At 34.4% G+C, this 14,617-nt stretch overlaps 1 protein-coding gene across 1 annotated transcript; it reads left to right on the forward strand.

Annotated features, from left to right (window-relative positions):
- Positions 1-246: 246 nt before the first annotated feature.
- On the forward strand, positions 247-14,340 carry LOC118754283 (sorting nexin-27-like). Its single transcript, XM_036489160.1, has 8 exons — positions 247-706; positions 885-1,041; positions 8,390-8,492; positions 8,567-8,649; positions 8,714-9,359; positions 9,418-9,607; positions 9,891-10,069; positions 10,136-14,340. The coding sequence occupies exons 1-8, from the start codon at positions 628-630 to the stop codon at positions 10,202-10,204; spliced, it is 1,506 nt and encodes a 501-aa protein (XP_036345053.1). The 5' UTR covers positions 247-627; the 3' UTR covers positions 10,205-14,340.
- Positions 14,341-14,617: the final 277 nt, after the last annotated feature.

The raw sequence follows: 14,617 nt of genomic DNA on the forward strand, positions 1-14,617 counted from the left end.
GTTGACGTCTTTTGTCCTCATCGCTCTTCGCACGGTTTCCTGCTGAGTGCCTTTGCGTATATCGTTACCGCGTATCGTGCGGGATTATACCGTCCGGTGCCGTACCGTGCCTGTTTGCAATGGCATTTAGGCGGGCTGTGAGGCATTCCGAAGAGTTTTTATTTATTAATGTAGATTAAAGTCTTTTGTCCGCAAATATTTTTCCAGCAAATTTCCTATCTTTATTTGGATTTCACACGAATGGCCGGCATGCATGACGATGTATTCTCAGGTGGCAGCCACAGAAGGAAGTGCTCGTATTCATTTTTTTCTCATATTTTCATTCGGTCCTCATAGCAAAGGAAAGTAATTTTTTCTGCAATTGAAACCTGTGAGGAGTGTTTTTAAATCTTATCTACAAAAATTGTCTGAAAACGATTTCTACACTGTACAATTTAACATTGAAATGATTTACGTTGTACCTCATTAGCCAACAAAAAAGGACGTGGCCATAGAACTGATGAAAACCGAAGTTACGCAAATTTAATAAACTTTAAAAGTGCATCACTAAGCAGGAAGATACGAGTCGTTTTATTACATATAACTACAACAAATAAAAAATTGTATAATTGAATTAAAGGATTTAATATGAGCGGCGGTGGAGTTGGTAGTGACTCTACAGCGCCAAGCGGTCCGCGAGTGGTTCATATATATAAAACGGAAACAGGTATTTGTGATTGAAATTTCTGGACTGTCCAAATACTATAACGTCAGATAATTCTGTAATACTGGAATAATAATTATTTGCGAAAAATTTTTAAGATCTATGCTTCCTATGCCATTCTTTAAAAGCGCACGGCAAAAGTACCTAGAGTAATTTTATTGATTTTTTCTTTCAATTTTAGGCTTTGGTTTCAATGTGCGTGGACAAGTTTCTGAGGGTGGGCAACTTCGTTCAATAAACGGAGAGTTATATGCCCCCTTGCAACACGTAAGTGCCGTGCTCGAAAACGGCGCCGCAGAGAAGGCAGGAATAAAAAAAGGGGATCGCATACTAGAGGTGTAAGTACTAATATTCACTATATAATATGTATGTATATGTATATCATATATGTAGATATTTTCGCGTCTTATTTGTGACAGTATAGGCTAATTGTTGATTTATTTTTCTTATATTATTACTTTCGTGAACTCATGGTATGAAAGCATAGATGGGTGCAATCCCAGCAACCTGTTTAGTACGCCCCTTTGTGTATTGGAATTCGATAGTTTATTTAACTAATCACTTGCCATCAGTATGGCCAGAAAAAATATTGTTAAAAATCGTCCAAGTGACGATAAAATCTTCAAAAAACTATAAAAAGGTGACAGAACGTTGGAAAAAAAAAGTTTCTCTAGAAATATTTTTATTTTAAAATTGTATGGCAACAAAATACTTAATTTGTTTTATTATACAAAACCATAACACATTTTATTAAAAAAAAAACTAACAAGTTCATGAATTCAGTTTACTTACATTTTTAACTGACTTAATAAAAGGAGAAGGTTATCAGCTAATATTTTTTTATGTACATATGGTACCGCATAACTTTGGACCACTTCAACCGATTTCGATAATTCTTTTTTTCATCGGAAGGGTGGTCCCATACTAATTTCGTTTAGATCCGATAATTGGATCAGGAACAAATTAACGGTACACCAAAATATTGATATGAGAATTGAAGTTGGTTCTGTTTTTTGCTTAAAAATTACATGTTCGCGGAGAGTAAATTTTGTAAAACTATGGGGTGAATAAAATTTCAGTAGCTCATGAGGCTAGTGAAATTTTTGACAAATGTATAGAAAATTGTGATACTCGCAAAGATTGTTGATGTGTGTAATTTTTCTTTAAATAAAAGCTTAAATTGATGAATTGCAATCAACGATGATAGATGTTTTCTTAAAATATTAATGTAACTTCAATTTGTAATATTTTATTTCGCATTAATCTGCGGTTATCAAAATATTACTGCTGTCAAAAAATATTTCATTTCACACAGCAGATTGGCGAAACTGTCTCACCATAGTAAAGATATTCAGCCTCATCGAAAAGTGCATGGCATTGCCTAAAAATTCGATTCAACTAGTAAATTAAAATGGGAAAACTTTGATATGGATATTTTTCGACAATTTTTGTCGTCTACTTATTTCAGCACTACAATATGCAATGTCAATGTTGTCGAGTCGTGCATTTTAGTCTAATCTACGGCGTACGCAGTAAGGCTGATTATTCAACACCTTTCCCCATAGGACTTCGTTACCGATTCACACACGCCCTTTGAAGATAAATCTTACTTCTGACAACACTGTTTGCCATAGAGCATTGCACAAGGTTGTATTGTCTCTTATCTACCAAACCGAACAGCTGAAAAATGGAAAAAATTAAAGTGAATTTGCTAAACCCCGTTGTGGTGGTGGTATAGAGGTCATGAAAACTAACTCAATAGGGCTGCTCAGGATGTTGCGGAAATGGTCTTGGATTTGCAGTTGGAATTATAGGGAATTTACATGAGGCGATTTTTCAGGCGATTTTTAGTTGAAAGCAACAATCGCCTGGTGTAAACAGCCTTTCAACTAATCGCATAAAACGAAGTTGGTCGGCTCCCTACTTTCGTTGAACTTTTGGTTCAACTAATCGCCTGTGAAAGTTGAGTCATGTAAATTCCCTATTACATTTGTAAATTTTATGCTTGCTGCTATGTTAACCGCGGTCATTTTATTGTTGTGAATTGACAAATGCAAAGTGCAAGAGCATATGCACAAGATCCTGAACAGCCTTAATAGGAAAAAATAAGTATGCAATTAAAAAGGAACATTTAATATATGGGCAAATCTAAAAAACAGGTAACCTTTGTGTTATTTAGCTATATTTTCATTGCTGTATACTATATCAAGCTGATTGCTTTTGGATATAATTCATAGACGTATACTTGAAGCCTCAAACAAATTTGGAATGATTTTGTTGTATAACTTCTGAGCTATAAATGTTTTCTTAAAAAAAAAAAAAATATTAGTCTAGCCCTAAATTAATTTTTTATTTAAACATTTAGTCCAACGTTTTCACCAACAATTCACGTTCACGTTTGGTTTTGTGGTCGTTAGAAGACATATCTTCTATTGCCATCTTAAATAACCTTATGAAAAAGTTATGACCATGAAGAAGTTCTTGTGACAACAATGATCTGATTCGATGGTGAATCGTCCTTGAATCTGTATAGTACAGTTGGTGGAAATTTCAAAATGGGGGAGTATCATTAGTCCACAGAAATCCCGTATACATAGACTTATTTCAGACGAAATACCTGAGAGTTCTTACAATTATATTTGTAGGCATTTATCAAGTATAGTCTTTATCCTGTTTAGGACCGCAATGATTCTGGTGGTTGATTGAACGGTGGTAATTTAACTTTGATCTTTGGTGTCTCCGAGTGACTTCACTTGAGGATTTTTGCCAATAACTCGACTCCAGCGCCACTTCGCAGCTCTCTTTGTGCAATAGTACATATTGACCCCACCGTTACCAATATATATTTTGAATACGAGCCAAATAAATACGATTTTTAGTAATAACTCGACTCCAGCGCCACCTGGCGTTTCAAGTTGTTAACCTTAATTATAGAGGGACCCGCTCAAACCCATACACAAAAATCATTAAAATCGTTTCGCGCATTTAGGAGGGGTTCTCTCACAAACACACGTATATATCGTAATCCACAAAGACCCTAATCAACAAAGTTTTTTACAGGAGAGCAAAAAACATTATAAAATGAGTATGAAAAACAGGTAGCATGTGGCATGTAGCTCCGTTGTTTTTGATACTAACACTTTAATATTTTTTAATATGTGAAAACGCAGTTTTGAAAAAAGTGTCGGTTAGGCCTCTGTGAATTAAGGTAGCGATATGTATTTACAGATAGGCAAAAGTTTCCTTATGTTTGAAATGCGACACGCCCCCTTTCACAATAACCCCTACTTGTCTCCAAATACCTCGGTATCTGGTCCACCTATCAGAAAAAAAGTGTCCTATATGTTAATCCAGGCAATAACCTACCTAATTACTTACAAAAAATTATGCTAATATAGGCAAAAAGCTACCCACGTACCAAATTTTAAGCAAATCGGACCATAATACGATTTTTTCGAATAGATAGGTCCCTGGTCCACCTACGGGAAAAAGTACATTTTTTTGGCCTTTGGACTTCTCTTTATATAGTTAGTATAGACAAGTGAATTTTTTGTGTAATTTTTAGGAGGTGAAAAATTAATTATGTCATAACTTTTGAAGCACACCATATACTGGTTGAAATTTTATGGGCAATTTAGTACTTATGTGTACACTTAATTTGTGGTAGGTAAAGTGTGCCCTAAAAAATAACTAAATGGCAAGTAACTCAAAGTTTATAACTTAAATTTTCACAATTTTCGAAATTTTCGATTTATCGCGTATAGTTTTTTAAGCATTTCATTTTAAAAACTTGTATTCTACAAACATTATTTCCCACTAGAACCTGAAGGGAGAACTCCCAAATTGAGGCATAAAAGAGTACTCCCTTTGCCATGTATTTCGACGCCGGTATCGAATCAACATTTTTTCGACAAAGGTTTCTCTTAATTTATTGGAGCCTTCTTAATTCAATGGCGTCCCCAGTTTTGCTCGATTGGCTCCACTTTTCGAAATAGCTTGAAACTTTGCTTAAATTTTAACTATTTTATAAAAAACTCCCCCAGTTTTGAAGATATTTTACTAAAATTTTGCACAGGATTGTATTTTAATATTACCTTCACTATCTCTGTCCTAAAAATGTATGCAAAGCTTTTATTTACCTTTCCGCAAAAGCTTGAACAAATTTTTGTTATAATTTGTTAAAAAAAAACATATAATTATGATGTGCTAAGAAATAGTTTTTTGAATTTTATGCCAAACGTATTATTTTGAGTTGTGACTCTTTTGAAGACGGTGTGCGATATGTTCATATAATAATAATAATAATAATAGACTGGCGCTTACACCAGTGTTGCCAGAATATTTTTGTAAGAGCTAATTGGTTTCGGAAAAAATCAAAAAAATGCGTGACTTCTCTGACCGATCTTTAATAATTTTTACGGTTTTTTGGAAACCTTTTGAGCACCTACATAAATAAATTGTGGCGGCCATAATTTACACCTAAAAAATACATAATTCTAAAACCTATTAACGAAGAAAAAACACATTTACTGATAAAAACAAACAAACAAACAAAAACAAACAAAGTAATACAAAATATTCAGTTCAGCACAAATTGGGGAAGGCAAACTTTTTTCTTCAACTACTATATATTGATCATCAGTTTCTGTACTAAAAATCTTGTTCCATTACTAATATAAGGGGGATTAAGGTAACGATAGAATTTTTAAATTAAAATTAGTCTACTATGGTAGATTCCGTTTAGCTTCGTATTCGCTTAACTGTTTTAGTATAGCTGCACTTTTCCAGTAGAACACTTATTTCAGAAGTAGTTTTATTCATTATACATGCACTTGTTTCGTTTAACAGCCTCGCGAGAAAAATAAAATGATTTATTCTTTCAAGTTAAAAAAAAACCCAGTTTTAAATATCCGAGTGGTCTAATAGTTGAATACATATTTATCCTCCTTTTACAAACACATTTATATATACTTTATTCTAAACACCTCCCATAGATAAGCCTGCATACCAAATTTCAAGTTCGTGTGACTTATGGTGTCGAAGGTATAGCTCATAAAAAATTCTATGCCTACGGGATGTGCCACGCCTCTTTTATAAGCCCATTCATATACATATATATCATAGATATGTCTGCATACCAAATTTCAATCTCGTGGGGTTTATGGTTCCGAAGTTATAGCTGCTATAAATTTTCACGCCTATGGGATGTGCCACGCCCCCCTTTTACAAACTCATTTATTTATAGCCTACTATAAGCACCTACCAGAGCAATGCCTATATACTGAATTTCAAGCTCGTGGGGTTTATGGTTCCGAAATTATTGCTGATAAAAATTTCACGCCTATGGGAGGTGCCACACCCCCTTATCGAATCCCAATTTTTTTTCTGCTTATTATAGGCCCGGGTGTAATGGCAACAAACACTCTGTCAGAATTTCGTTCGATTCTGTCCGTCCGTTTAGGCTTCAACATGGCACATACATACATACATACATACTTAGACAAATATATATTAGATATCTATCCTTCTCCCAGCGTAAACAAAATTTTAGGAATATCTCCACCCAGGGCCTCCTATCGTGTATTTTTTTAGTCCAATATTCATTTTCAATTGGCTAACATATGTTCCAAATGTGAGCCAAATCTGCACCTAAATGCAGGTTTTAGAAATATCCGGACCACAGTGCCGCCTAGCGACTACATTTTTAGTCGGAATATTTTCCTTCAAGGTACTGACATACGTTCCAAATATGAACGAAATCGGTCCAGCCGTTTAGTAGTTTAATGACATTCAATATACGGAAAACTCTATGAAATTGTGAAATCGTGACGTCTCTGATTTCTTAAATTTTTGACAACAACAACAAAAAGTTTTGAATTTTTTAAATCGAAGTTCCAAAAAAGTGCTTTTTACAGAATTGAATCGGTTAAGCCATTTGGTCAGGCATCGTCATCATACGGAAAACATTTCATTTTTATATATATAGATTTAATACCTAATAATAAAGATAAATAAATAACAGACAATTTCTTTGATAATGATAAAATTTGTCTGAGCACCCGCTCTAGAAACTTGAGTAGTCAACTAGCTCTACTAAACTCTCTTTAGTTTATGTTTTTTCACAGTTCGCAAATCTGTACTAATTTTGTTTTAAATAAACTCCGTGCTTTTTTGGATTTGACGTAAATGGGACATATTCGTAAATTGATCGCTTCCATACCTTTATTCACATCATTGGCTTCAAACCGACTTAAAGTTTTACCCGTGAATTCTCATTTTCGTTGTTGGTGTTTCCGACAGGGTAGGAGTGTGATGTAATGTGGAACGCTATTCCGTCATCCCTTGTCAAATTTGGTTTGGAGACAAACCGGTTTCGGCGTTGTGCTATCTTTAGTGTCATTTTTCGTTCTGAATAGTTTCTGTTTGTCCGTCACTATTTAGAGCCGTGCTAAATCGTTGTTGGTTCTTAGTTAGGTACGTCTCAGCGGATTATATTCTTTCGTTCAACCAGTGGTTTTGTTCTGTGCATACACTTTTTCTTGATTGAATTTTGGTTTATTTCCTAACGAAATTCTTATTGAACAAATTTCCTCGCTTGATATTCGCGTTTTTTTTTTTTAATAAAATGGAAAGCAATTGACTTTTTGTCCACATTTTTATTTTTGAGAGCTGCTCTTAGCCAGCTGACAAATTAGTGACTTTTTTTGAGACTAGAGACGTGAGACAGCGTACTGAATACCAAATAGTCTCAAAATCCAAGTTCACCACCAAAAGTCACTTGTAGTGACTAGAGACCGCTTACTGAATGCCAGGGTAAGTTTAACGTTCTTGTGTGTTGGGAGAACTTGAAAAAATTTTTCTTAAAACTCTTAAAGCACTCTAAATACAATACCAAATATCACATATGTAGCTAACAAGGGCCTAAAGGTGCACTGTAGACTATGAACAATCCGATTTGTTTTGACAACCTGTTCTATTTGCCCGCGCACGCAACTGCAATCGTCAATTAGACCCTTAACAAAGTCTCTAAATCCGCCCTAGCAGCACTTAGCAAAGACGAAGGATCGTTGTTGGCAGAGCATACATACAGGGCGAGAGTTGAAAATAGCATAGATTATCAAAGAACATCCCACCTTGGTTTGCCTATCACATAATTTGCTTGCGCTTTTGATAACGCATAACTTACTCTTGACATAATTTATTTTCGCATTTCAAGCTTTGTGTTAAGTAGGTGACTGCCCACTTAAATTGATTTTCAAAACATAAAAGTCCTTGCTCTATTTTATATTTGTTAGTGCTCGATAAACATTTTATTTCTTCAAGTGCAGCACATTTTCACTTACATATGTACATAAACGATAAGTTTATTTTTAATTGTTATTATCAAACAAAACTATCTTTTGCCAATCAAGTGAGTTTAATCGATCAAGCTATTACGCGCCAACCACATCAATTCCTCTCGCAATTTTTTGGTCATGTTACCTTTTAATCATGTGCAATTTAACTTGTCTTTGGACAGATCGATGTCGAGTGTAGCGTCTAGATATTTTAGGTTTGGGTTTTTTTATGCAAAATTTGATACTGAAATTTCAAGTAAAATTCAAACTTGGAAAAAAAGGTTACAGTATTTATAAATATATAGAATTTTAATGAAAAATCTTTTTCTTTTTTTGTTTCGTCTTCCAGAAATGGTGTTACCGTAGAAGGAGCTACACACAAGCAAGTCGTAGATTTGATAAAGTCTGGCGGGGATTGCCTCACGCTGACAGTAATTTCGGTAACGCAGCAAGTAAGATGTGTATTCAAGCTACATACTGTACATATTATATTATAATTTATAAATTTAATTATTTTGACTCAAAGGAGGCGGAAAGACTCGAACCTCAGGAAGATCAGACGGGTTACTCATATATTGATTATTCCGATAAACGATCGTTGCCTATTAGGTATCTATGTATATAAAAAATTTACACGATTGTGTTTTTCGTTGACCGATTTTGGCATTTCCAGTATACCAGACTACAGCATTGTAAATCGCAATGGAGAGCGTTACATCGTTTTCAATATACATATGGCTGGCCGTCAATTGTGTTCTCGTCGTTATCGCGAATTTGCCAATCTTCACTCAATATTAAGAAAGGAATTTGCTGGTTTTAATTTTCCTAAACTGCCTGGAAAATGGCCATTCCAATTAAGCGAGCAGCAATTGGACACTCGCCGGCGAGGCCTTGAGCAATACTTGGAGAAGGTGTGCGCCGTACGCGTCATCGCCGAAAGCGATGCGGTGCAAGATTTTCTCACGGACTCAGATGACGATATATCCGCTTCGCCAGTGGACATAAAAGTAATGCTGCCGGATCATGAAGTATCTACGGTCTCAGTGCGAAAGTCTGCAAATGCGCAGGTGGTGTGGGAACTTCTGGTTCAGCGAGCCAACCTAACGTCGTACACCCAACAATATTTTTATCTCTTTGAAATTGTTGAATATAATTTTGAACGCAAGCTGCAGCCACACGAGATTCCACACCAACTGTATGTCCAAAACTACAGTACCGCCTCCAGCACTTGCCTCTGTGTGCGTAGATGGTTGTTCTCAGTGAGTAGAGAGCTTGGCTTACCTGATGGCGAACAAGCAGCAACATTTATTTTTTATCAGGTATTTAAATACATATTGAAATTCTACAATTTAAAGTTGACTTTTTTTACTTTCGCAGGCGGTTGATGAAGTGAATCGCGGAAATATACGCGCTGAAGGCCGTCTTTATGAACTGAAAGCCTTACAGGATGCAAAGAAAGCATCGGAATATTTGGCGTTAGCGCGCACGCTACCCGGGTATGGCGATGTCGTATTTCCGCACTGTACCTGTGATAGTCGCAAAGAAGGACATGTAGTGCCAGCCGTTGGTAAGTACATGACAATGGCCATTTTCCGGAATGAGTGATTGATTTTTTTTTTAGTTGAAATGAGACCCCAAATTACTGAGCTATACATACATATGTAACTGCAACACGTAAATGAGAATGCTTTTTAAAAATTTACAAATGACGTACTATATAGTGACATGACAACTTCTTGAAGATCATTTAATGAAGCATTCATTTACCCAACTCGCATTCGTTTTTAAATTTTGCCATACATTAGTGTTTGATACAAACAAAAATGTATTTAAATACCTTTTTTCTATAGGAATAAAAAGTTTTCGTTTGCTCGCATGCCGTGAAGATGGTTCACTTGAGTCGCAAATGGTCGAACTAACATGTGAAAGCATAACTCGCTGGGAGAGCGATGAAGAGTCAATGTCATTCTGCTTTCAATACAATCGCCCGGACAAACCGGCGCGTTGGGTGAAAGTTTACACGCCATATGTGAGTACGCGTCCGAGATATTTTTCCATAACCGACAGTGAAATCTTTTGTCATTCAATATTTCAGCATTCGTTTTTAGCTGATTGTTTTGATCGAATAATGGAGGAACGCAAATGGGAAGATAGCGGTGATTAACAAAAGAATGTCTATAACGCTTGAGCGTGGGTTTCCATTATCATAGTTTTACGATATTTTAAGCACCTGATAGAACTCAGCAAACGCAAATATTCATCTCACTTTTTTATTTTTTTTGCTATTTCATCTAAAAGTTATGTATATCTTCTGTACACCAACTCTAAGGTGCACTACCGGTTGTACTAAGAATAAAATTGGGCCTGAACCACACTGCAACTCATTCTAAAATTTGAAAGAACAACTATAAACGCTGAATACATACAAATGTATAAGCTTTTTTTTGTACACTATGATGTGTACTATACCTTCATTTACTATAAAAATCGACCAACTCAACACTAAATTAAATGGGCGCTGTAATTCGCAATTCAAAAGAATTAAAAATTAAATAAAATTGTCCAGATTGTTTAATCTCAGTTAAGTTAAAGAATATTGCATATATTAAATATTACATACCCACATACCTACATATATATACAAGTTATATATTATTGTATATTTCCGAATTAGCAGTTTTTATAATTAAGTAAGAATAAAAGATACATACATATGTCTTATTAAAACATTCATACAATGCACCTTAATCACGCACTCAATTGAAAATCGGCATTTGCGCACCAAGATCAAATTAAACAGCTCCAAGTCACTTAAATTAATCTAAGATGTTTAAAAAATAAATGTTAAAATTGTTGTCAATTTCTAAGAAACAAGCTTAAGTAATCGTAGCAAGCTTACGAACAAGAAACAAACACACTTTCCCATTGTCAATGCAAGTTGTGAGAATCTACTTCAGTTAAGCTGAAATGATTAGGCCTGCGGATTAATCCCAAAAAGTGCTCTAGAAATAAAAAAAAAGTTGTTGGGTCAAAGTAAGCGGTTCAAACCGATCGTGATCTATAGCTTACACCGAAATCCATTTACAGTAAATTTTAACCAAGTTTTTACTGATCCTTTTATGCCGAAAAAGCCAAAAAACCTGATTTTTCACAGCGGCCAATTTTCGCGACATTTTCATTTAAACTCGCTATATCTCAGACACACAATAAATAAGATGTTATTCTTAAGAAACTGAGTTCTTCTACAGTCCTTAATACTTATTAAAAACAAAATTACTTGTACAAGTTCTATGTAAAAATATTTGTGATCTAGAGGCGAGCGCCCGCTCGTGGGTGTCACCATAATATTCAGCCTCATTGCGTAAGTCGTAAATTAGGCCAAATTTTAAGACTCGAACACATTGACATTGTCTACTGTCGTGCTGAAATAAGTAAACGACGAAAATTGTCGAAAACTATGCAGTGCTGCAACGTTTTTCGGTTTTAATACGCTAGTCGAGTCGAAATTTTTGGCAATGTCGAAAAACGACTTGCATTCGAGACGACTCTCGCAATGAGGCTGATTACTATAACTTTGGAACTACTTGCTGTTTAAAGCATGAAGCTTTACAAAAAATTTCTTTAGATAATAATGCTATAATCTATAATGCTGCATTAAAACAAAACAAAATTTTCAAATTTTATAGCACACCTTTAGCATTTGTAAAAAGTACCTCCATAATTTTTATAAAAAAGTTTAAAAATCAGCCATTTTGTTTTTAATAAGTATTAAGAACTGTAGTTAAACTCAGTTGCTTTAGAATAATATCTAGCTTATTGTGTAAAATCTTCAAATAAAGCGATAATAAAACGCCTGAGATACAGCGAGTCCAAGTCAAAATTTCGCAAAAATTGGTCGCTACAAAAGTTCAGGGGTTTTGGCTCTTTCGACATCAGTAAAACTTGGTTAAAATTAACTGCAAATGTATTCTGGTGTAAGCTATCACGATCACGATTGGTTTGAACCGGTTACTTTGACCCAACAACTCTCTGGACTCTTTTTGGGCATAATCCGCAGGCTTAGATGGTTGAGGGAAAAATCAAACATGTAGCAGTAAATTTGTATATTCATAAGAAGATCTATCAAACTGTTTATAATTAAAGAAAAAAACGTTATACATACATATGTATGTAGTTATATTCATGTGTCACATGCGGTTAGGTCAAGCAACAGGCATATAAACTATTGTTTATCTTTGCTGACAAATGAATTAATAAATGAATATAGCAAGCGACTTAATTTAATTGTAGATAAATAAAAACAAAAAATTCAAAGCTTCTATTCCATCTTGAAGTTATGTAGTTGAAGCTATTCTATATAAATTCAAAGTTTCAAATGAATCAACGTAAAACGAACAAACACAAATGTATTTGTTACTATATATTAATGAATATATTCTTTTAAAGAATTTCACGATTTTATAATTTAGTTACCTATCCTAAATATTAATAGACTTACATAGGTATATGTATACATAATTTCTACGCAAAGCAGAAATGTGGCCATTACATTGTTAGTTATTTTTTTTTTATAGTAAAATACTCGTTCCAACAGTGACATTCCTTAAGAGAGTAAACCATGCTTTAGTAAGCAAATTAATTATGCATTTGATGGATAAGGTATTCAATAACAAAGATAATAAAAGTCAGATTTAATGATGCTATTCTCTTCCGATGCTTTTAAACTGAAATACATAAAACACGCATATACTACATACATACATATACATATGCTATAAACAATGATGGGTAGTACATATACGGAACTGTTTCTTAAATCATAAATATGTAGGCAGGAACTTTCACGGATTAATTCAGGAATAAAATAACATATTGAGTCGTAGGTCGCGAAGGTACATACAAAATGACAGCGGGCTCTACGAAAATCCGTTTTCTTTATAAATCCATACATAAGTCAATCAGTCTTAATTTGGTCTTGTAAAAATGGAATTATATTGATTTGGCGAAAGGTTTGACGAAGATGTATATTTTATTTGTATATTATATTTTCCGCTAGAAAAGTGATGTGTTCTGGTAAAACAATAACACGTTGAACAAAATCAAACAAAAAAAAAACAATTCACGAACTTTTTAAGTGACCAAAAACGCCTATAATTTACAAAACTGTATTTAAAAGACTGTAAAATTCGCGAAGTCATGTAAAAATATGTTGGTCTTATGAAGATAAAATTTCAGCGCGTTTGAAAAAGATAAACAAACAGGCAGGTTCCGCAATTCACTTCCTGGTGAAGTTCTATAAAACTCGTTTTGAATTCAAATTGGTACGGGTTGAAATTCACTCTGAATTAATGGGTCGTCGATTACGGATTGCAACGCAACCACGGTTCGCTTGGCAGCTGGCAACGCAACTCGAAAGAAAATTTTATTACGAATGGCAACTATCGCCGGTTGCTGTAGAGTTATCGATAATCCTCCTTCCAAAAGGAGCTGTAGTATAATTGATTAATAAACAGATGAACCTCTTCGTTCAACTTCAATACCTCCGCTCATAAAAGTTTGCGCACCTCTTCGATTTTTCGCAGAAGGAAGTGCCACAGCAATGACTTCAATTTGGAAAACTTGGTGTGTCGGTAGTTTTAAAAGAGTTGCTTCAGTTAATAAAGGAAAAAATGTGCAATCCGTGTTCGCTTTTGTTTCGCCAAAGGGCGTACGTTCCACGGGAACTAAAATTTCAAGTTATTGTTTTGTTATTTTCAAAATATTCTGTTAAAGGCGAACTGCATTGAAAAATGTTAATATCGTTGAAATTATTAAAAAGTAAAATATTTATTATTTATATGACACACTTTTCAATTTTCGCTCCTAAATACGCTGCAAAAACATTCCTCCCAGCAACCACACACACACACACACACACTTGCACACTTTGTAGCAACTGCAGTTGTCAGTTGCCATCTATAATATCGTTTTGGCAACTAGCAACGCAACTGAAGCTCGATTGCTATCGATAATCGACCCATAAGCCTTCCTGAAAGTTAATTATGCAACCTGAGCTTCGACCTATACTAGGCCACTCAAAAAGTTCTTTTTCACTGCTACACGGTGTAGTTAAATTTGGGCTACCATTTGTAGTTTTTTTCTTTTTTTTTCTTATTCGAAAATCAAGGCTCAGATCTCTTCAACAAAAGCCTGTGTAACTGGTAATTTTTAATTATATTTTTTACCTTTTTGTTCTACTGTCATCTGGCGGATGCTGCCTTATATTTACATAAATTTATACTACATATACATACATACATAAATACGATCACTATATTGTAATTGTAAATTATCATTATAAATATGTAAAAAACATTATATTGTGATTATTTAATTTATGATATTTATTGGTTATAAAATAACAACTTACTTGAATCCAACCACTTTCATACGTTGAAAATTGTATTTAGATCTAAACAAAGATGAATAAATAAAGTAAATATTGCTAAAGCTACAAGCTGCGACCTAATAATTTGGTAAAACCACATGAATGAAACGATGCGATGCAAGTAGAGAAAGGAGTAGATTGCCGAAATCA

The sequence above is a fragment of the Rhagoletis pomonella genome, unplaced genomic scaffold, assembly GCF_013731165.1.
Source record: "Rhagoletis pomonella isolate Grant_MI unplaced genomic scaffold, Rhpom_1.0 Rhpom_scaffold_03633, whole genome shotgun sequence".
Classification (NCBI taxonomy): domain Eukaryota; kingdom Metazoa; phylum Arthropoda; class Insecta; order Diptera; family Tephritidae; genus Rhagoletis; species Rhagoletis pomonella.

Coding starts and splice junctions, on each gene's coding strand:
- LOC118754283 (XM_036489160.1), top strand. CDS start 628: ATGAGCGGCGGTGGAGTTGGTAGTGACTCTACAGCGCCAAGCGGTCCG. Junction 9,360..9,417: donor CAACATTTATTTTTTATCAG/GTATTTAAATAC, acceptor TTACTTTCGCAG/GCGGTTGATGAAGTGAATCG. Junction 10,070..10,135: donor TGAAAGTTTACACGCCATAT/GTGAGTACGCGT, acceptor TCAATATTTCAG/CATTCGTTTTTAGCTGATTG.